Source organism: Aquarana catesbeiana, linkage group LG03 (assembly GCF_042186555.1).
Source record: "Aquarana catesbeiana isolate 2022-GZ linkage group LG03, ASM4218655v1, whole genome shotgun sequence".
Lineage (NCBI taxonomy): Eukaryota > Metazoa > Chordata > Amphibia > Anura > Ranidae > Aquarana > Aquarana catesbeiana.
Genome location: NC_133326.1, coordinates 472,483,502 through 472,506,845, shown reverse-complemented (window position 1 = coordinate 472,506,845; position 23,344 = coordinate 472,483,502). Strand labels below are relative to the sequence as shown.

The 23,344-nt window shown below is 44.1% G+C and overlaps 1 protein-coding gene across 2 annotated transcripts in view; it reads left to right on the top strand.

Moving 5' to 3' along the window:
• LOC141132489 (protein diaphanous homolog 1-like) overlaps positions 1 to 23,344 on the top strand; it is a 281,186-nt gene that overhangs the window by 216,208 nt on the left and 41,634 nt on the right. For both annotated transcript variants that reach the window (XM_073620954.1, XM_073620953.1), the window contains one exon: positions 11,755 to 11,934. In XM_073620954.1, coding sequence (XP_073477055.1) covers positions 11,755 to 11,934 — 180 coding nt within the window. The remainder of the gene's footprint in view (positions 1 to 11,754; positions 11,935 to 23,344) is intronic.

The following is a 23,344-nucleotide window of genomic DNA, read 5'->3' as shown; positions in this document are numbered from 1 at the left end:
ATAGACCAGCAGCTTTCTATGGTGGCACCCGAGCCGAGTCAGAGCTCTGTGTATCCATTCAGACATGGAGCCCTGCCCCCTGTCTCCCCTGTTTTAGCTAGCTAACATTAACAGCTGTGGGAGCTAATGGCGCCGCGGGAGCCAATGGCGCCGCGGGAGCCAATGGTGCTGCGGCTGTGCCCCAGCCAATCAGGAGGAGAGTCCCGGATGGCCGAGGGAATTGTCGACATCGCTGGATAGAGAAGGGGCTCAGGGTAAGTATTGGGGTGCTGGGGGGCCTGCTACACACAAGTTTTTTTTTATTTTAATGCATAGGCATTAGGTAAAAAATCCTTTTGCCTTTACAACTCCTTTGACCCTGTATTTTTAACGATCGGCTTCTGTTGAACACACAAATTGAAATGCACAAATTGAAATTCATCCAGTTACTGGTGAACTGCCTGAATTTCAATATTGTTTTTTCCAGCTTTAGTCAAAGAAGGTAGCTACTTTTGACTACCTCACTGTTTACAGTTTACTTGCAGTTAAAAGCTTACAGTAATATCACATCAGCTATTAATAAAGCAGCTTGTTGCCAAAATTGAAGGCTTCATGGTATTATGAAAGGTCATTTTAAATTCTGTTTTAGACAGCTATGCTCCACAATCCATAGTGATCAAAAATCTGCTTTGTATCTGCCAGCTATAAGGAGTTGCCCCTAGATCTTAAATTACCACATGACTGTACGATCTGATGTCTATGGGGCACCAGCAAACCCTGCAGCAGTCATACTTTTAAACACCTTGTATGATTTATTTTTTTTAAGGTGGTACTTAAGGTGTTTCTTATCGTACATCATGGGACACAGAGCCATAGTAGTTACTATGTGGGTTATAGGCCACCTACAGGTGATGGACACTGGCACGCCCTAAGACAAAATGTGCCCTCCCTATATATATATACCCTCCCAATACTGGGAGTGCCTCCGTTTTTTCGCCAGTGTCTAAGGTGTTGGTCACGGGTAAAGATGTGCTGTGCTGAGCTCCACTGGAGCAATCCTTGCTGGGGCTAGCCATGCTGACCGGATCCATTCAAAGTGTCTCTTCTGGCCAAATTGAATGGTCCCCGTATCTGAAGAAACGAGGTTTTGCCTGTGAATGGCGGTAGGGGACACTTGGTCCCTGCCACTGTGGCCAGACCTTCTCGAGCAAGGTCCGGTATTACATCCTACCTTACAAACGCTAAATTTAATGGTTTGGCTATTGAGACGCACATTCTAAAGGACTGTGAGCTGTCACCTTCAGTAGTTTCTACTTTGGTTAATGCTAGGATGCCGGCCTCCAGAGTCATATATTATAGAATCTGGAAGGCATATGTCTCCTGGTGTGAATCCAGGGGTTGGTACCCCAGAAAATATGTATTAGGTAGGTAGGATCCTTGAATTCCTACAGATGGGATTAGAAATGAAGCTGGCCTTAAGTACTATCAAGGACCAGGTGACGGCCTTATCTGTATTTTTTCAATGGCCTCTTGCTTCCCACTCTCTGGTTCGTAACTTTTTTCAGGGGGTAACGTGAATTAATCCTCCAGTCAGAAACTAAGAGCCCAATCTCTTAGTTCACACCCCTGAACCCTTGGGATTTGAATTTAGTCCTGTCGGCTTTACAAAAACAGCCTTTTGAGCCCATACGGGATATTCCCTCGGTCCTCTTAACGAGGAAAATAATCTTTTTGGTTGCCATATCCTCGGCCAGAAGAGTTTCAGAGTTGGCGGCTCTTTCTTGTAAAGAGCCATATTTGTTTATTCATAAGGATAAGGTGATATTACGGCCTCATCCTAGATTCCTACCAAAGGTGGTGACAGGTTTTCATTTAAACCAGGATATTGTCCTACCTTCCTTGATGGCATAACATTCTCTTGATGTAGTGAGAGCGGTCAAAGTCTATTTAAAGGTGACCGCTCAGATCCGCAAAACAGATGTTTTGTTTGTATTTCCAGACGGTCCTAAAAGAGGACAGGCAGCATCAAAATCTACTATTACCAAATGGATTAGTCAAGTGATTGTTCAAGCTTATGGTCTAAAGAGAAAAATTCCTCCTTTTCATGTTAAAGCGCACTCCACCAGGGTTGTTAGTGCTTCTTGGGCGGTGCATCACCAGGCCTGCATAGCTCAGATCTGCAAGGCCGCATTTTGGTCTGCAGTCCATACATTTACCAGATTCTATCAAATCGATGTAAAAGGTCATGAGGATATCGCCTTTGGGCGCAGTGTGCTGCAGGCTGCAATATGAGTCATCTAGTCTCTTAATGCTCTACTTTTTGTTGTGTCTCCCTCCCTTCAGTTAACATTGCTATGGGACATCCCACATAGTAACTACTATGGCTCTGTGTCCCGTGATGTACGATAAGAAAATAAGATTTTTTTAACAGCTTACCTATAAAATCATTTTCTTTGAAGTACATCACGGGACACAGAGGTCCCTCCCTTCTTTGGTATATACGTGTATTGCTTGGCTACAAAACTGAGGTACTCCCAGTAGTGGGAGGGGTTATATAGGGAGGGCACTTTTTGTCTTAGGGCGTGCCAGTGTCCATCACCTGAAGGTGGCCTATAATCCACATAGTGACTACTATGGCTCTGTGTCCCGTGATGTACTTCAAAGAAAAGGATTTTACAGGTAAGCTCTTATAAAAATCCTATTTTTCAGTCTTCCTTGCATGCTCTCTATTTGCTAAACAAGAGCATTTGCACAAAGCGGCAATTAATTTTTTTGTTTTTTTTTTTTTGTCTTTTTTTGCACCTAGTAGCTGACTTGCAAGATGCTTCAGATCATTCAGATTTTATCTCCCCCCCCCCCCCCCACTTAAACAGTTGCCATTACAACAGCTCTGGCCATTAATTAATTACCTCCTGTTATTGTGACAAACGTAGACATTCAGGATTTCTCTTTTTATTTGTTACCTAGACAGAGTGAATCTTCCTAGGGATACAGACAGCAGTAAAAGTTCAGAGATTCCAACCCTGGCCCACCATATTACCAAGAAATAAATCACATACATTTTGTCTAGAGATCCAGTTTTAAGAACTGAACTTTAGTACAAGCTACCCTTTGTGGCAAAACTTTCTTTTTCATACATCATGGGACACAGAGATAGCCTATTATTCATTACCAACTGAGTTATACGCCATCTCTAGGTGAATGGACACTGGTAGACAAAGTCTTAGACAGGAAGTGATCCCTTATATAACCCCTCCCATACAGGAAGTACATCAGTTTTTTACCATTGTCTGCATGGTGGATGGGCACGTTTGTATCAGCTCTCTGAGCTCCAGGTCTCTAGTCCCACAAACGGTTCTGGAATTAATCAAGGGATTGACCGATCAGATCCATTTGACACAGGCTCTGTATGCTTAGATAAATGGTACCCGAGCCTCGCAAAGAAAACACAAGGTCCTGCGAGGTTTTGCTGTAATGCAACCTCCGGGTGCTGGACCCTCCGAAGTGGAATCCTGGACACCACAGCGCTAAGGCATTCCTGCAGGGTGCTTTACAGGTCCAAGGGAGTGGACCCTAAACATGAAAAGGGGACCCAGTCCTTGAAGGTTCTCAAGTGACAGGAACCCGCCGTGATGGGTGAAGATTGGGCTCTTCGTTTCTAAGCTGCCCTGCACCTGGACGGTAAGTGAAACCCCCTTATTTACTTAATGTGGGATGTCCCAGTGATTGTAACAATCAGTCAAGCTAGCTAGAGGCTGGACACCTGTGTGCGGTGACCATATGGGGGAGTTTTGGGCTAGCTGTGGGTATTTGAAAAGTGTACCTTTTTTTTGCTTGTTTGTGTCTGGCTGTCTTACTTGTATGATGGAGCACGGTGTGTGCCATTTTGCCTCTTGGTTCGCCATGGTGCACATGCATTCGCACAAGCGCTGTTGTGCTCAGCAGTTTGTTTGGCGGCCATGGTGCACATGACAGAGCCGCACATGCGCCATAGCCTTTTTCTGGGTGCGCAGAGATTTGCGTCATACCCGAATACAGCTGCGCCCGTTTGCCAGGAGTGTGCACGTGTGCGCGGAACGTTCTGGCGCACAGCCAGCTTATTTAATGTGGTGTGGAGCACGAGGTGCTTCCAGAAGGCAGTTGTGGGACACAGAGCAGGCTCTGAACCAGGCATTTGCGGCGGTTTGTTTCTTCTTACCCGGGTAACGCGAGTCACCGGGTGTTGCTTGTCGGGCTAAAGGTGCTTAGCAGAGTTGTTGCATAGGGGCTTGGTGAGCCCTATTAAAGGGTCTCGCTTCTGAGGTGTATTAATACTACACCCAGGTACTCTTTTTGTGGCTTGTAAATGTCCTCAAAAAAGAGGGGCGGGACTAAAACTACAGGGAAGGGCACACCTATGTCGTCAGTAGTTCCTGATAAACCTAGTCCTATCCCTGGTGTTGTATCCCCTGTAAGATCAGTTATTGTGCCTATAGTCAACAATGACGCTTCACCCTATCACCAAGGATGAACTGTCCTTGGCCCTAGCCGGGTTAAATCACACGATTGCTGACATGATGATTATTATTATTATTATTATACAGGATTTATATAGGGCCAACAGTTTGCGCAGCACTTTACAACATGAGGGCAGACAGTACACTTACGATAAACAAATCAACACAGGAGGGATCAGAAGGCCCTGCTCGTTAGAGCTTACAATCTAGTAGGGAGGGTCAAGTGGAAACAAAAGGTAATAACTGTGGGGGATGAGCTGATTGAAAAAAATGAAAATACAGTTGTTAGGTGTGGGTAGGGTAGGCATCTCTGAAGAGAAGGGTTTTCAGGGATCGTCTAAAAGCTAATAAAGTAGGTGATTGCCTCCATCCCGCAGGGTGGCAAGAAGCGTGACAGATCCCACTCCCCAGAGCCTCCTAGTTTGGAGCAGGAATTGGTTGAGGATGGGGAAGAGCTAAAAGCTCAGGATTCTGTGGAGGGCCTGGAGGATGAGTCTGCTTCTGAGCAATCTGGACAAGATGTCCAAGTTGATGTCTGCCTCTCAGTCGCAGAGGCTTTTGATCCAGACTCTTACCGAGATGGTTCGTTCTGCCTTTAAGTTGCAGAGGTTACTGAGCCCCCCTGGTCCTATTTGGGGTCCCTGAGGCCTCTTCAGGGTGCACAGGCTTTCCCCTTACACCCTCTGTTGGAACAGGCGGTGTATGCTGATTGGGAACATCCTGGCAGGATTTTTGTTCCTCCTAAGAGGTTTTACCTTTTATATCCCATGGATGAAAAGTTTAAGAAGTGGAGCATGCCAGCCGTAGATGCAGCAGTCTCTTCCTTAAACAAGAACTTAACTTGTCCGGTAGATAACGCACAGAACTTGAAAGACCCTGTTGACAAGAAATTGGAGTCATTATTAAAGGCTTCCTTTTCTTTGGCCAGTTCAGCTATTCAGCCAGCTGTTGCAGCAATTGGCATCTGCCAGTCCGTAAAGAATCGGGTCAGACGGCCTGACAGGCCTAACCACGAGGATGATCTGGCTGAAAATAAAACAGATATTCCTTGAGTGCTGTGTTTTGCTGTTGACGCCTTAAAGGATTCAATACAGCAGGTTTCTCTTTGGCTCTTATGTCTACATATGCCCAGACTTTTGTGGCTTAAGAACTGGTCAGCCGAGCTTCCTTGTAAAAAGTTATTAGTAGGTTTCCCCTTTCATGGGGAACGTTTATTTGATCATTTGGAAAAATCTATCCAAAAGTGTTCCGGAGGGAAGAGTTCTCTACTTCCTGTGAAGTGATTGCTCCTCAGGTGTCTCAGCGCCAAGGCAGGTCTGCCACCAACAGGGCGCTAGAGCCAGGGGCAAGCCGCAAGGCCAGGGCCAGCAAAAGCCCTGGGTCCAAAGCTCTTCTAAACCCAGCACTAAGCCTTCCTTTTGAGGGGATGCCCACACTCTATCGGGTGGGGGGAAGGCTGCAGCACTTTGCAGACGTTTGGAGAACAGTGATTCAGGACAAGTGGGTCACCTCGACTATATCCCGCAGTTACAAACTGGAGTTACAGGGGGTTCCCCCTCAGCGGTTTCTAAGATCCAGTGTTCCCTCGGATCCTCCAAAAAGAAACTTATTGCTTCAGGCACTACATCATATAGTGCATCAAGGAGTGATTGTACAGGTTCCTGTATCCGAAAGGGGTGTGGGGTTTTATTTGAACCTGTTTATGGGGACACAAGGCCCATTTCTTGAACCAGTATCTACTAATCCAGTCCTTTCGGATGGAGTCTGTCCGCTCAGTAGTAGCCTCACTCCAGATGGGAGACTTTCTAGCCTCCATCGATATAAAGGACGCGTGTTCACACGTACCTATCTTTCAGCCTCTTCAGAGGTTCCTGCGATTTGCAGTAGAAGAACGTCATTTTCAGTTTGTGGCTCTACCCTTCTCTTAAGGGCCCAAGGGATCTTGGAGCTCTGGTATCTGGACGACCTCCTGCTCCGAGATTACTCACTACAAGCTCTAGATCAGAGCATAACCTGCACAGTGTGGTATTTGGAAAGCTTAGGCTGGGTCATAAATACCGAAAAGTCAGCCTTGAGACCAGCTAAAAGTCTGAAGTATTTAGGTCTGATCCTACATACAGTCCAAGCAAGGGTATTTTTGCCACCGGTAAGAATCTGTGCGCTGGAGGATCAGGTGCCTCAGGTAAGGGGCACCAGACAACCCTCAATTCAGCTCTGTATGAGTCTTCTAGGAAGGATGGTGTCCTCCTTCGAGGCAGTGCCCTATGCCCAGTTCCATTCCAGACCTATACAAGAAGACATCTTGTTGGCTTGGAACATAAGAGGACAAGCCCTGGATTATCCAATGGTTTTATCTCCTCGGACACGCTTAACCCTAAACTGGTTGCAGGATCAGAACCTGCGAAAGGGAAGATCCTTCCTCCCGGTAACTTAAAGAGTATTGACCACAGATGCCAGTCTCACTGCCTGGGGAGTGACCCTAGAGGGGCTCACAGCTCAGGGGAAATGGTCAAGGACAGAACAGATCCTGCCCATCAATGTCCTGCAGTTACGGGCAGTACATCTGGCACTACGGTCCTGGACGGTGGAGCTTCAGGAGTGCCCTATCGTGGATCAGTCCGACAAAGTCACTGCAGTGGCCTATATAAACCTCCAAGGCGGTGCCAGGAGTCATTCAGCTCTGAAGGAGGTGAACCACATACTAGCCTGGGCAGAGGGACATGTGCCAATTCTATCGGCAGTCCATCTCCCGGGAGTAGAAAACTGGAAGGCAGATTATCTCAGCCGCCAGTAGATCTGCCTGGGGTAATGGTCCCTACACCCAGGGGTGTTCCAGGAAATTTGCCAGTGTTGGGGATGGCCAGAGGTCGACCTATTGCCATCCAGGTTCAACAACAAGCTACAGCAGTTTGTTTTTGAACAAGGGATCCTCTGACAATCAGAACAGATGCTCTGGTAGTTCCATGGAGCCAGTACTTCCTAGTTTATACTTTCCCCCCGAACCTTCTCCTTCCACATTTGTTGCGCAGGATTCAGAGAGAGGGCATTCCAGTAATTCTGGTGGCACCAGCCTGGCCCAGAAGGCCCTGGTTCCCAGAGATTGTGAGACTGACAATAGTCGGGCCATGGACGCTTCCATGTCGCCTCTATCTACTGTCTCAAGGTCCTATATTCCACCCCTTGTTTCAGTCTCTAAATTTGACGGCATGGCTATTGAAGCCAGGGTGTTGAAGGACCGTGGCATTTTGGGACCAGTGGTGTCTACCCTAGTGAATGCTTGAAAAGCTGTCACTAGGAAGATCTATCATAAGGTCTGGAAGACTTATAACGCTTGGTGTGAAGCCAGAAAATGGCATCCTCGCAAATACATGATTGGGAGAATTCTCTTTTCTGCAGTCAGCTGTGCAAATCAGATTGGCTTTGAGTACAATCAGAGGTCCGATTTCGGCCCTGTTAGTATTCTTCCAAAGGCCTTTGGCCTCCCATTCGCTGGTCCAAACCTTTATGCAGGGGGAAACTCGTTTGCTTCCCCCCCATTGAATCACCCATGTGTCCTTGGGACTTGAACTTGGTGCTGTCTGTGTTACAGAAACAACCGTTTGAGCCTATCAAGGAAATTCCATTAGACTTTCTGTCATGCAAGCTAGCTTTCCTGATGGCCATAACCTCGGCTGGAAGGGTGTAGGAGTTGACTACCCTTTCGTGCAGGGAACCATACTTGATCCTTCACCACAACAGGGTTGTGTTACCTGTTCCATCCTTTTTGCCAAAAAGTGGTGTCAGCCTTTCATTTAAATAAGGACATTATTTTGCCTTCTTTTTTTCTCTCAGCCTTTCGGCGGAAGAGAGACGATTGCATTCTTTGCACATTGTCCGGGCAGTCAAGGTTTATTTGTCTAGATCTGCGTAGATCCAAGGATCAGACTCCGTTTTTTTTTTTTTTTTCCAAAAAGACCCAAGAAGGGGCAGGCAGCTTCCAAGGCTTCCATTGCCAATTGGGTCCGTCAATTGGTCATTCAGGCCTATGGTCTGAAACGTAAAGCTCCTCCCTTTAGGGTGAGAGCTCATTCTACCAGGGGTGTAGGAGCCTCCTGGGCTTTTCACCATCAGGTATCTGTGGCTCAGATTTGTAAGGCTGCTACCTGGTCTTCAGTGCATACATTCACAAAATTTTATCAAGTAGATGATAAGAGGAAGAGGATTCGGCTTTCGGCCGCAGTATACTGCGAGCTGCCGTATAAGGTCTGATGGCTATTGTTTGACAGGGTGTCTCCCTCCCCTCAAGGCTATTGCTCTGACGTCCCAGTAGGTAATATTAACCTAACTGTGTCCCATGATGTATTAAAAAGAAAATAGGATTTTTTCGGCATACTTGCCTGTAAAATCCTTTTCTTTGAGTACATCACGGGACACAGAGATCCCTCCCCCCCCTCTTTCTTTTGAGGATTCGGTGCTTGCTACAAAACTGATGTACTTCCTGTATGGGAGGGGTTATATAGGGAATCACTTCCTGTCTAAGACTTTGTCTACCAGTGTCCATTCACCTAGAGATGGCGTAAAACCCAGTAGGTAATGAATATTAGCCTAACTCTATGTCCCATGATGTACTCCAAGAAAAGGATTTTACAGGTAAGTATGACGAAAAAAATCCTATTTTTTAGTACTAGGGCCACAGCATATATTTTACAAATATGGGCCAAAAAAAACCTTCTATTAAATTGATGGATAATAAAATATAACTCAATACATTTTTTACATGGATCTTTTTTGTCAATGATGTGATATGATTAAGAAAAGAGAAAGAACATGTGTAAAACAATGCAAAGTCCCCCCCTTACATGAGAACCCCCTCATTTACATCAGCGTTCCCATTATAGCCTCCACTTACATCAGGGTCCCCACCAGAGCCATTCCGAATCAGGATCCCTATCAGAGCCCCTCTTACTTCAGATTCCCTTTAGCAAAGAGCTACCAATGCACCACAAGAGGGGAAAAAAGTGCTTTTTTTTTTTTTTACAATGGCCTTGAGGAGTTGTGCATTGGGCTTTATTGTATAATGCCGGGTTATTTGCACTGCATTGCACCATAAATAGAGCAGGTGCATTGCCATGCCTTGTGGCAATGCACATTTAATCATGCGTTTTACGGTACAGTTGCCATACATGTTGATAACGGGGACTCCGCTCTAGAAGAACAGTCTGTAGAGTGCGTATTTTGCTTGGCATCCCCTATTTGGCAGAGCTTGCCTAGTTCCTCATAGGACACTTCAACTTGCCACCTCTGTTTTATTTATTACATTTTTCCAGAAATACCATTATTTATTTATTTTTGCTCAGTACACTTGGCGAGGATCACAAGCGCCTGGTGTTTATTAGTCTGGCAGCTCAGCATTTTTGACCCTTATCAGCCGAATGGAGCCCACATGTTTACTTTTTCAATTTAAAAAAATAATTTAGCTGTCAGCGTGAGAAGAGATAGTGCTCTGGCCGAGCTGTCGGGTGGCCTCACCCTGGAAATTTCATTCCCAAGCATGATGTGGCTGATAGACTGACCTCCAGGCCCCAGGCTGATAGGGGATAATTGAAGTTGTGACTGGGATGTAATTAGAGGAGCCAGCTGTATGTCAGAAAAGCTCTTGGGTGTTTCTCGTGTCCTGCGACTTCAGGACAAATTATTTCTTTCTCTTTGCAAACAGCTTAGTGTATGCTGTAAATTGCTTTTTCACCAATGTGCATCCCTGCATTAAAGTGTTTGGAAAACTACATAGTAAAGTTATTATTTGAGTCACATGAGACAGTGACTTTGAGTGCACAGATTGTGACGTGACAGACTTTCCTGTACTTCATCATACATGTGACCAGAGGAAGATAAACAAGGATTAGCTACATTTATTTTATTTTTTTTTTTCTAGAAAGGCTTTCTTAAAAACAAGAAATGTGATGTTTGAGAATTTTATAACCCTCCCCCAATTTCTTATGTCTGCCGTTCAGTACTGGAAATTGTCACATAAACTTTAATCTTTGTTATTCACTTAACTTTATAGCAAGCAAGTAGTGGTCTAGTCCTATAAATCTAACAGGATTTTTGTCTTTGATCTGTACAGACCTGAGGGTGGGGTGACAGTTTACAAGGGCCTGCACTTTACACCCGGGGTGCCCTGCTCACATCTGCATACTCCATTGCAAAAAGTAGTAAATGCACAGTAATTATGAGATTAATGTAACTGCATTTACAATGTTTTATTTTTTGCAAAAGTTGATGGCTTTGAATTTCTGTTCACTACAGTTATATGGTTATAACTGTTTCCATTTCAGAGTTGTACAAAGACCAAAGAGCACAACCTCCAACTTATCAAATGGTTTTCCATTGTCTTTGGGGCCTCAGAACAGTTAAAATGCACGCAAATGAATTGATGTTGGCAGATAAAAAAATGTGAGCTAACTTAAAATATATCCAAACCCAAGAACAAAAAATATATTACAGCTATCTAGTCCTTAGATGTGGTTGCTGCATTGCTTCTTTTTATCAGGCTTTTTTTTCCCCTTTACTCCCACTAGGTGATTCTGCCATTAACACGCTTCTTGTCCTAGGGTGACAACACTCAGTCTACTGTATCTTTGTAGGAGCAGTGTTCTCACCCTAAGCTGCTCTCCTATTTTGGACTGCATGCACCAACTTTCTTTTCATCTCCATTACATAGAATTGTTTTACAAAAGATAGCTGATAAGGCTAATAAGATTGTTTGATATTTAATTTCAGTGACAGGAAGCTACAGAGGCACAAGATTTCTGGCAAGGTCAATAGGTATTTTCTGTATATGCAGAAAATTTACATAAGCCGGCCATAGACAGTGTGATTTTTTTTTTTTTTTTTTGTGAGAAGACAGGTCCTTATTGCAAAATAGACATGCAGTAATATACACATACAGCCTATTATACATATATTTCCTTCACTCCCCTGCCACACTGTACAATGGCTGAAATTGAGGAGAAGCTCTGTGTAAGCTCTCAGTCAATCCCTGCTAGAGCTTATACCAGCCAATATGACTGTGCTGTCCCAATTGCCAAGCGTCAGTGCTGTTAGAAGTGAGTCACGTGATCCCCATACCCAGAGGTATTTAGAATTTTTCTGCATTAACAAAACACTTGCATAAGCTGTTAATTCTCTAATGTGTTGAGTTAAGCCCCCCAACACTTGCAGTCAGATTCTGGCATTTTATAATTCCCAAAGTATATTTTTTGTCCCTTTATTATCTATGGTTGACTTTTTTTTTCTTTAGCTGGATTTAGAGCTTACTTCAAGACATGAACTCCAAGTAGAAATGAGAGCAAAGGAAAGTGAATATGAACAAAAATTAACAGAACTTCAGGGGGAGAAGCAAGCCATAGATTCTGAAAAACAAGAAGTCCTCACTGAAAAGCAAAAGCTCGAAGCTGAACTTGCACAACTTTCTGAAAAGGTAAGTTGCTATAAAAAAACAAAAAAAAAAAAGGTATTTTTTCCAAGCCAGTGACATCATGGAGACCTGGAATGAAAACAACACTTTTAAACACAACAAAGCTGTTCTATGTAAATTAAATTGGCCAAGTGTCTTTTCTTCTAAGACCTAGTCAAAAATAACTGCATATACAGATAAGGGGTACCTGTAGATTAAAACAAACTATGCAGCTTTGACTAAACTTGGATTTTGCTATTGATATAGATGTAGGCCATTTACATACTTCTTGAAGCCTGACCAAAAAGCTCCCTAAGATGGCATCATCCCATCTAGCTTTGTTAGGATGTTCTGCTTTTCAAAGGATGCAGCTCAGGTCAACAAACATTAAGATCAAAGTGTATCAATGATGATGTCAGGGGTAATAGGATAAGTGACTTTAAGGTTAAGAAATTGGAATTAAATTGAACATTTGATCAAGGGTCTGAATGTTAATCCATAAAAAAAAAAAAAATTTTGTGTTGCCTAACCTAATCCTTTAGAGCTTGTTCACATTGATTTGTTGGGGCTACGCTACAGCAGCCAGGAATGTGTGTAAATCTGACAAGCCGAATATTGGCTGTCAGATGTAAGTGATCGGATGCTTGCACAGCTGGTTGATCACTTCCACATCCCCCCCCCCAACGTGTTGTGTATCGCCAGGCACACCAGAGTGAAAGCAATATTTTTAGGCGTTTTTTTTTTTTTTCACTTAAGTGATTGTGAAGGATATTTTTTTTATATAAAATAAAAAAGATGTTATACTTACCAGCTTTGTGCTATAGTATTACACAGAGCGGTCCCTTACCTCTCTACTGGAGTCCCTCGCTGGGGCTGTTTGCTCCTCTCTCTTATGAGTCTTCCCCCCCCCCCCCCCCCCCCACAGCAAGCCTTGTGATAAGGGGGCGCCCAGGCCGGTGCTCTCTCCTGCTGGGCTGTGTGCATCCATAGACCCACACAGCCCACCTTGGCCACACCCCCATTCTTTTCTCACAAGATTTGACTGACATGGACAGGATGAGAAAGCAGGGGCGCTGCAGCTGGGACAGTGTTGGAGAGAGGTCTCGTGGTAAGTAAGTGTGGTGTGGGGAACAGGTATTGAAAAGGTTTTCTACCATAAAGTGGTTTTAAATCTCAGACATGAAAAATGAACAAAGCGCATCCCTCTATAGTGTATACTAACCTGAATCCAAAGTACTGAGTCTGGTTCCTCTCTGATCTCTCCTATCTGCATGGCTCACTTCTAAAAGATTAAAGTTATTGTAAACCAAATTTATTTTTAATAACAAACATGTTATATTTACCTGCTCTGTGCACAGAGCAGCCCTGATCCTCCCCTTGCCGGGCCCCGCGCTGGCGCTCCTGGCTCCTCCCTTCTGATGAGGGCACTCCATAGCAAGCTGTTCTCTGTGTGTCTATTGATTCAGATTACACTCATTTTGTCTGCAGTAAATTTGCAATGTGTGTGACGCCAGATCCCTGGCCCCTTCTCTCTGCTGCTGATAAAAATCTTTTGATCTGTATGTTGTAGAATGCTGCAGATAAACAGGTACAACTTACACAGAAGGATGTGTTTCATCTCTGTGTATCATCTAAAGCTAGTCACTTCAGTAGGTATATGTAAGGAATTATAACTTTAACGAAGAGAATGCATTGGGGTAAAAAAACCTTTTGAGTTTAGAGCTACTTTAACTCTAAACTTATGACATGTAGGGGCTTTTTAAAGCATTTTCTATGAAAAGTTTAGGGGACCAAAGTTTGGCATCCATTCACAGGCACACACAATTTTAAAGCTTGACATGTTTGGTATTTATTTACTTAGGGCAACCTCATCTTTCATATTTTACCAAAAAATTGTATAATGTATTGCATTTGTGTGCGCTAAAATTGGCTTTAGTGTATTTTTTTAACTGAAATTTTCTGCTTGGTAAACCACGCGTTAACGTTGTGCGACATAAAAAAATAGGAATACTACCATTTTATTCCCCAGGCTCTCTTCTTTCAGAAAACATATAATGTTTTGGAATTTTCAGTAATCTTCAGGCTTCAAATTATTTTTCACATGTGCAAAATGGCAAAGACCGCTCTAGCAGCAAAAAAACTAAGCAAATAGTTTGCCATTGGACTGTCTTGGTGTTGTCAGACTGCAACAGTAAGGCCTGGTTCACAATAGTGCAGCTGTGACTTGATCCAAATTTCAGTGCGACTTTGACACGTTTTTCATACTGCTGCACTTTATTTTATTTTTTGTATGGGAAAGAGACTGCTCAATTCACTTAGTAGTGGTATTCCTACCACTGCTAACTTTACTGTTTCAACAGATGTGCTGGTTGTCAAGGAGCTGGCATCCTAACAACCAATGACTCATCCCTGCCCTGCTCATTCAGTTGTCAGCCGTGGATTCCCAGTCCCTCACCTCTCCTGAATCATACCAGGACACATGCTCTCAACATTGGGGGAGGGCACTTTGCCACTTTACCAATAAGGGGGCCCCCAGATACCGGCTTTCAACCCACCCTCCCCCCCCACATGTGAATGAGTAACCCCTACTCATTCACAGAAAAAATATGTCAAGTAAAAAAAAAAAATTCGGACCCCCATAATGATAACCACTTCTGGACCAAGCTTATTTCTGACTTGTTGCTTACAATTTAAAACCAGTATTTTTTGCTAGAAAATTACTTGGCACCCCCAAACATTTTTTATATATATATATATATATATATATATATATATATATATATATATATATATATATATATATATATATATATATATATATATATATATATATATATATATATATAATCAAAGACCCTAGAGAATAACATGGTGGTTGTTGCAATATTTTATGTCACACAGTATTTGCGCAGCGGTCTCTTTCAAACGCAATTTTTAGGGGAAAAAAATACACTTTTTTAAAATTTAAAAATAAGAAAAACATGAAGTTAGCCCAGTTTTTTTGCATATTGTGGAAGATGTTACGCCGAGTAAATAGATCCCTAACATGTTACGCTTTAAAATTGCACGCACTCGTGGAAGGGCAACAGACTAGGGTACTTAAAAATCTCCATAAGCGATGTTTACATTTTTTTGACGGTTACCTGTTTAGAGTTAGAGGAGGTCCTTTTCTAGAATTATTGCTCTTGCTCTAATGATCTTGGCGATACCTCACATGTTTGATTTGAACACTGTTTACATTTACGAGCGTGACTTGCACATGCGGTTTCTTTGGTGCGTGGGGATGGGGGCGCTTTATAAAAAAATTTTAAATTTGTTTTTCTTATTTATTTTCTTATTTTTTTTTTTTATTTAACACTGTCCCTTTAAAAAAAAAATCAAAAAAATCTGATCACTTTTTTATTGCTGTCACAAGGAATGTAAACATGGTATGTTTGTATATCCAAGTCCTCCTTTTCAACTCTTTATGGAGGGATTGGGGTTTAAAAGACCCCAATCCCTCGTTTACGCTTCAAAAGTATTCAAAACGCCAAAATGAGCATTTTTTAAAAATCTGTGCCATTGGCAGCCAAGTAAACCAGAAGTGTTGTCGCTTCCGGGTTTTTACATTGGAGACCCGATCTATGCCGTTTCCTGCTTCATTCGTTCTCCACACAGCTGGCAGATGTGCTCATTAGCCGCATCAGTTGTTATCATGAAAGAGCCGACTGCTAGCTATAAAAAAACGGTTACCAGGGTGATGCCTGCAGCTGTAGGCATCACCCCGGTATAACCACTTCAACCAAATGACGTACAGGTTCGTGATTTAACGTGAAGTGGTTAAATAGGGTTTCCAGATTCTGATAAGCGCCTCGCCACAGACCCTCACCAAAGATGCCTGTACATACGTTTTGGTGCATTTCCATTGAAGTCATCTCAATTTGCCAAAAACCATGGAGGAAAGAGTATCATAGATGCTCACTGTAACAGGTTATAAAAAAAAAAAAAAAAAAAAAGACAAAATATCAGTTTGTAATCAGCCTAAATCATAGGAACAGCATTATAAATTCCCTCTTAAGAAAAAATCGTGAAGTGATGCCCTGCAATGAGGTGTTTCTTATCAGACATATAAAAGTAACTGAGTGTGACACATTGTCCTTCCAAACAAAGTCATAATATTGTATAATGTCACATTAACCTGTTCAATGCTGACTGCTGCTACATCTTCTGATGGCAAACTGAGGCTTAACAAAAGCACATGCGGCGCTGAGCCGCACTTTGAAAGGCCTGGTGGATTTTCCTGCTTTATCCACGAAGCTTTTATTACGCTTTGTTCTGCCAGCGACTGAGAAAAAAAGAATGTGAAAATGGAAATCTGAAAAGCTTTCACCTCGGTCTGATACTTAAGCTGTAAAATGAATAATACAATAGTTAAAAGAAATATAATTGCAAAAAGAAATGACTTTGGATGAAGACTTTGAAAGCACCTTTCAAAAGTACAAATCACTCCCAAATATTTTTACATCTGTAAAGAAAAGATATCGGAGCACTAAAGAATATATTTACTATTACACTGCCTGCATTGAAATGCTGTAATAATTATTTAAGTCTATAAAGTAAGAAACGTTATTGGGCCCAGATTTGTAGGATGTAACCAATTTTTTTTTAGGCTTTTAAAGAAAAAAAGTCCTCAACCATAAACTGTGCAGTTTTTAGCTCTGCCTTGAGGCTTCAATATGTACTGCTCTTTTGTAAAAGAGTGCCTATGAAGGCAAGGAATATGACCATTTCAAACATAGTTTCTCCACATGGTGGAGTTGTAAAAAGTAACACCTCCAAGGGATGTTGAGAAATTTCTTGCTGACCAATGACCGATACTTCCCTTTCCAGTAAAACAAAGAAAAGCACGATTTTGTCCTCATCATAAAATCCTTTTCTTGGAGTCCATTTAGAATCACAAGAAGTTATTACATGTCGTCAAGTTTTACTGCCGCCTACAAGAGAATTGAACACTGGCAAATAAAAAATAAAAATAAAAAAATGTAATCCCTCCTACTACCAGCATGCCCCTGTTTTGCAGCCAAGCAGTACCAAGAGACTGGTCATAAACACAGAGGGTTGGAATGTGTCCCTAAATAGCTTTTACAATGAGTAGAAAAATCCTATTTTCTTTCCTCGTGCATTGAGGACAAGTCATTACCTGTCTTCTAAATAAAGACTGCCTGCCATCTGTCAATGTTTGGTATGTAAATGGTGGTTAAGGCTGAATGTCCAACTCCCCTGCACTGACAGGGTGCCCTGTACGCCTTTGCAGCCCAACAGGTTAGCATCTATTGTAAAAAATCTTGGAAAAGAGGGGAAGGAAGTACTTTCCCTGACTCCCTAACTGGTTTCCTGTGGCAGCTTGTTGGAGCAGTGTGTATGTATTGCTGATGTGCTTGAAAGATGGAGACATGTAGGTGTTCATCCTTGATATCCACAAACACCAGAAAATCTCCCTGATGCAGGGAGGTGATGACAGACACTTCTGAACTTGAAGACATTTAGAGCAGGGGTGTCCAATTCCGTCAAACATCAGTTTAATTTAATTTATCTTCACAAGCACTAAACAGGACAAGACATCGAGACTTCTGGCCCTAACTTTCAGTGAAGTGAATAATAGGATTACATAGGCTATGATTTATGAAAAAAAAAAAATTTATGAAAACGGATAGGTAGAATGGCCACCTTTGACAAGATCTGGACTCCTTTGAACATTTCCTCCCACCCACTTTTGACAAGTTTCCTACAAATATAAAGTGTTAGAGTTTTTCTACGATCTTTGGTTGCCCCGAGCAGATTCTGAATACCTCTTCTCCTTGCCCCTATCTTCCCTTGCACATTACCCCCTCCCATCTTTGTTCTCTTTTTTTTCTAGTGTTTTTTTTCTCCTGTTTCTTAGCCTCTTTTTACACTATAATTCGCATGTGAGTTGCACAGGAACCACACCGCATTCCTGTGCACTTCACATGCGCTTCAGTGTGGTGCGATTTGAGCCCATTCTTTTTTAATGGGCTCAAATCGTACTGCATCACACCAAAATAGTGCAGGCACCGGAACCGCATTGCATGGTCGTTATGTACCGAGCGATTGGTGCAGGCAAACTGCACTGCGTTTGCGATCCTTTTTGGGTTGTAGTTAACTTTGTATTGATACCTGAAACAAACGCTCAGGGATGTGTGAACCATTTGTTAGTCTTTTCAATGACCAAATAAACTCAGGTACAGTTCACCAAGGTTAGAGACATTCATTTTTTTACCTCAGTCTCTCTATACCTTGCTCACCCTTTGTTGGGGGTAAAGTACATGCTCACACATTTCTGTGTGTTAAGAATGTATGGCTTTCTTCCTGTGTCTAGAATCATGCATGTTGCAACCATGAGACAGCAAAACACAGCCCAAGGTTTGAGGCAAGAATTCAAATACTCACAGGACCCAACCACTGGTAGCGGGGAGTAGGGGAGTAGGGTCAGATGGCCAGAGGTGACAGTCATTGCAGGCAGGGAGCAGGAATGGAGTGGCTCTTTTCAGCAGCAGCAAGAAGATGCTTCTTCGACTCTGAACACCTGTAAGGCACACATGTGACAGTCCCTCAAAGTTAACCTCTTCTGAGGTGAAACTTGGGAGCAGGAAGGGCATTCAATGGGGCAACATTGAGGTTGCTTCTTGTGTTCAGCTTATTCTTCAAAGACGAGGCAAGCACATGCCAATGGGTCTGGACCTGGACCAGGAATGAGCCCTGGGCTAAATTGTTACCAGAATGGGGTCTGAAATGCACCAAATGTAGAACCCAGTGCCTGATGGTCACTTTCAGGCTATCCCCACAATATCCAGTCCAGCAGAGTCTGAGATAAACATTCAAACGCTAGGGTGAAGGGTAGCTGCTAATGTGGAGACCAGATCGAACAGTGATGTTAAAAAAATCTTGAATGGAAAAAAATGTGCCAGCCAAAACAATGGCAAGATTTGTCCATACAGAGCATTACAGTGGTCTCCAAACTGCGGCCCTTTGCTTGCCTTTATCTGGCCCTTGGGGCACTTTTCCTTCCACTGACCGCGACGATGGGGCATAGTTCCTGCTACTGACATCAACAACGGGGCACTATTTCTCACATTGATACCAACGATGGGGCACTGTTCCTCCCACTGACACAAGTAATGGGACACTATGCTTCCAATTGATACCAATGATAGGATACTATTTCTCCCACTGATGCCAATGATGGGTCACTATTTTGCTCGCTGACACCATTGATGGGTCACTGTTCCTCTCACTGACACCATTGATGGGTCACTGTTCCTCTCACTGACACCATTGATGGGTCACTGTTCCTCTCACTGACACCATTGATGGGTCACTGTTCCTCTCACTGACACCATTGATGGGTCACTGTTCCTCTCACTGACACCATTGATGGGTCACTGTTCCTCTCACTGACACCATTGATGGGTCACTGTTCCTCTCACTGACACCATTGATGGGTCACTGTTCCTCCCACTGACACAAAAGATGCATTGTATACTCCCACAGCTGCCAAGACAATTTGTATTCCTACAGTGCCTTGAGTTGTGGAGAAGTTTAAAGCGGGCTTGTGTTATAACAAAAAATATCCTAAGCTTTAAACCTCTCACAGAGCACTGTTCAATCCATCTTCCGAAAATGGAAAGAATATGTACAACTGCAAACCTACCAAAACATGGCCGTCCACTTAAACTGACAGGCCGGGCAAGGAGAGCATTAATCTGAGAAGCAGCCAAGAGGCCCATGGTAACTCTGAAGGAGCTGCAAAGATCCACAATCTGTCTACAGGACAACTATCAGTCGTGCACTCCACAAATATGGCCTTTATGGAAGAGTGGCAAGAAGAAAACCATTGTAGAAAGAAAGTCCTGTTTGCAGTTTGCGAGAAGCCATTTGGACGACACAGCAAACATGTGAAAGAAAGTGCTCAGGTCAGATAAGACCAAAGTGGAACTTTTTGGCCTAAAGGCAAAACGCTATGTGTGGCAGAAAACTAACACTGCACATCACCCTGAACCCACCATCCCCCCGTGAAACATGGTGGTGGCAGCATCATGTTGTGGGGATGCTTTTCTTCAGCGGAGGCAGGGAAGCTCGTCAGAGTTGATGAAGCCAAATACAGGGCAAGCTTACAAGAAAACCTATTAGTCTGCAAAAGACTTGAGACTGTGACTGAGGTTCACCTTTCAGTGGGACCCTAAACATACAGCCAGAGCTACAATGGAATGGTTTAGATCAAAGCATATTCATGTGTTAAAATGGCCCAGTCAAAGGCCATACCTAAATCCAATTGAGAATCTGTAGCAAGACCTGAAAACTGTTTTTCACAGACACTCTCCATCGAATCTGGCAAAGAAGAATGGGCAAAAATGTCACTCTCTAGATGTGCAAAGCTGGTAGATACATACCCAAATAGACTTGCAGCTGTAATTGCAGAAAAAGGTGGTTCTACAAAGTATTGACTCAGAGGGGCTGAATACAAATGCACGCCACACTTTTCAGATATTTATTTGTAAAAAAAAAAATTGAAAATCATTTATCAATTTTCTTTCACTTCACAATTATGTGCCCCTTTGTGTTGATCTATCACGTAAAATCCCAATAAAATACATTTGTTTTTGGTTGTAACATGACAAAATGTGGAAAATTTCAAGGGGTATGAATAATTTTTCAAGGCACTGTAATCCACACAGTCTGGCTCCCCTAAATCTAAAGGACATTAAACTGACCCTTTGTTTAGAATGTTTGGAGACCCCTGTCCTAGGACACCAGCACAAAACTGAGAAATGCTGGTAGTAGGAGGGTTTTTCTGGGCTGGTCTACAATTTTTTTTTTTTTTTTTTTATTTGCTACATTTACGTTACTTCCTTTAAACATTTAGCATTTTTAGCAGGAGGTCAGCAGAGACATTCCCCATATTTCTTTTGTGATGGTTTTCTTTTAAAGGTATATGATTACTGCAGTCATTGGCATTTTACATGGAGGTTCGTTAGAAGCTATCAGAGGAGTCCTGCCACTTCAACTTGTTGCACACCATATTCCTCTCATGTTGTTGAGATCATTTAGGCCTGTTGCACATGGCAGTAAAGAATGTTGAGTTTTTTTACCGATCTGAAGTGAGATGCTTTGTTGTCTATGGGACATTGCACATAGCCAGGGACAGTGCTAGGTGGGAAAAACCTCACTTGCTGTTTGGTGCCTGGCTTACCAGTGCCCATGCTGACCACTAAAAACTGACCTACCTGACACGCACACTGACCATTAAACTGACCTACCTGACCCACACTGACCATTGCACTGACCCACACTGACCATTGCACTGACCCACACTGACCATTGCACTGACCCGCACTGACCATTGCACTGACCCGCACTGACCATTGCACTGACCCGCACTGACCATTGCACTGACCCACACGACGCACACTGACCATTGCACTGACCCGCCTGACGCACACTGACCATTGCACTGACCTGCCTGACGCACACTGACCATTGCACTGACCTGCCTGACGCACACTGACCATTGCACTGACCTGCCTGACGCACACTGACCATTGCACTGACCTGCCTGACGCACACTGACCATTGCACTGACCTGCCTGACGCACACTGACCATTGCACTGACCTGCCTGACGCACACTGACCATTGCACTGACCTGCCTGACGCACACTGACCATTGCACTGACCTGCCTGACGCACACTGACCATTGCACTGACCTGCCTGACGCACACTGACCATTGCACTGACCTGCCTGACGCACACTGACCATTGCACTGACCTGCCTGACGCACACTGACCATTGCACTGACCTGCCTGACGCACACTGACCATTGCACTGACCTGCCTGACGCACACTGACCATTGCACTGACCTGCCTGACGCACACTGACCATTGCACTGACCTGCCTGACGCACACTGACCATTGCACTGACCTGCCTGACGCACACTGACCATTGCACTGACCTGCCTGACGCACACTGACCATTGCACTGACCTGCCTGACGCACACTGACCATTGCACTGACCTGCCTGACGCACACTGACCATTGCACTGACCTGCCTGACGCACACTGACCATTGCACTGACCTGCCTGACGCACACTGACCATTGCACTGACCTGCCTGACGCACACTGACCATTGCACTGACCTGCCTGACGCACACTGACCATTGCACTGACCTGCCTGACGCACACTGACCATTGCACTGACCTGCCTGACGCACACTGACCATTGCACTGACCTGCCTGACGCACACTGACCATTGCACTGACCTGCCTGACGCACACTGACCATTGCACTGACCTGCCTGACGCACACTGACCATTGCACTGACCTGCCTGACGCACACTGACCATTGCACTGACCCGCCTGACGCACACTGACCATTGCACTGACCTGCCTGACGCACACTGACCATTGCACTGACCTGCCTGACGCACACTGACCATTGCACTGACCTGCCTGACGCACACTGACCATTGCACTGACCTGCCTGACGCACACTGACCATTGCACTGACCTGCCTGACGCACACTGACCATTGCACTGACCTGCCTGACGCACACTGACCATTGCACTGACCTGCCTGACGCACACTGACCATTGCACTGACCTGCCTGACGCACACTGACCATTGCACTGACCTACCTGACGCACACTGACCATTACACTGACCATTACACGTTAGACTTCAGGTGACCTTCTCCTGCAGCTCAGCCGTAGTGTGTGGCATGCCCATCCCAGTAGACAGCAGGCAGAGAGAGGAGAGAAGAGCCGCCCGCCCGAACGGTGATCTCATAGTGCTCGGGGCAGCCAAATTGTAATTCCTGCCTTATGGAGCCTGCAGCGCCTATGATGGACATCACACGTCCCGCGGTCCCGGCATTGGACCAGTGGGACGTCCATCATAGGCGCTGCAGGCTCCAGAAGGCAGTGCGACGTCTATCATGGGCGCTGCAGGCTCCAGAAGTCGGGATCTGCTATGTCACTCAGCCGCGCTCCGAGTCAAATCGGTCCCCGCTCAGGCTTATAATAGATTTGTGAACGCCTGAGACCCGGGGCTTTTTGGGGGTCCACTCGACACCATTGCACACAGCTTGAGTAAAGATCAGTAATACAGAATTGAGTACAGAGCAGTAAAACAAAAATAGAAAATGTTACATTTGAGTGCCGTAATTTACTCGCGTGTTTACACGAGGATTGGCGAGTATATTACAGTACTGGGAATGAAGAGGAAATGTACTCTTCTATACACGTCTATAGGCTTGCATCCCTTTACTCATATATACTCAACATTACTTAGGTCTTTACATACAGTTTTTGGCCCTTTGCACATGGGCGTCACGAGTTTGAGTAAACATAAGTAAATTATGATGGCCGTGTGCAA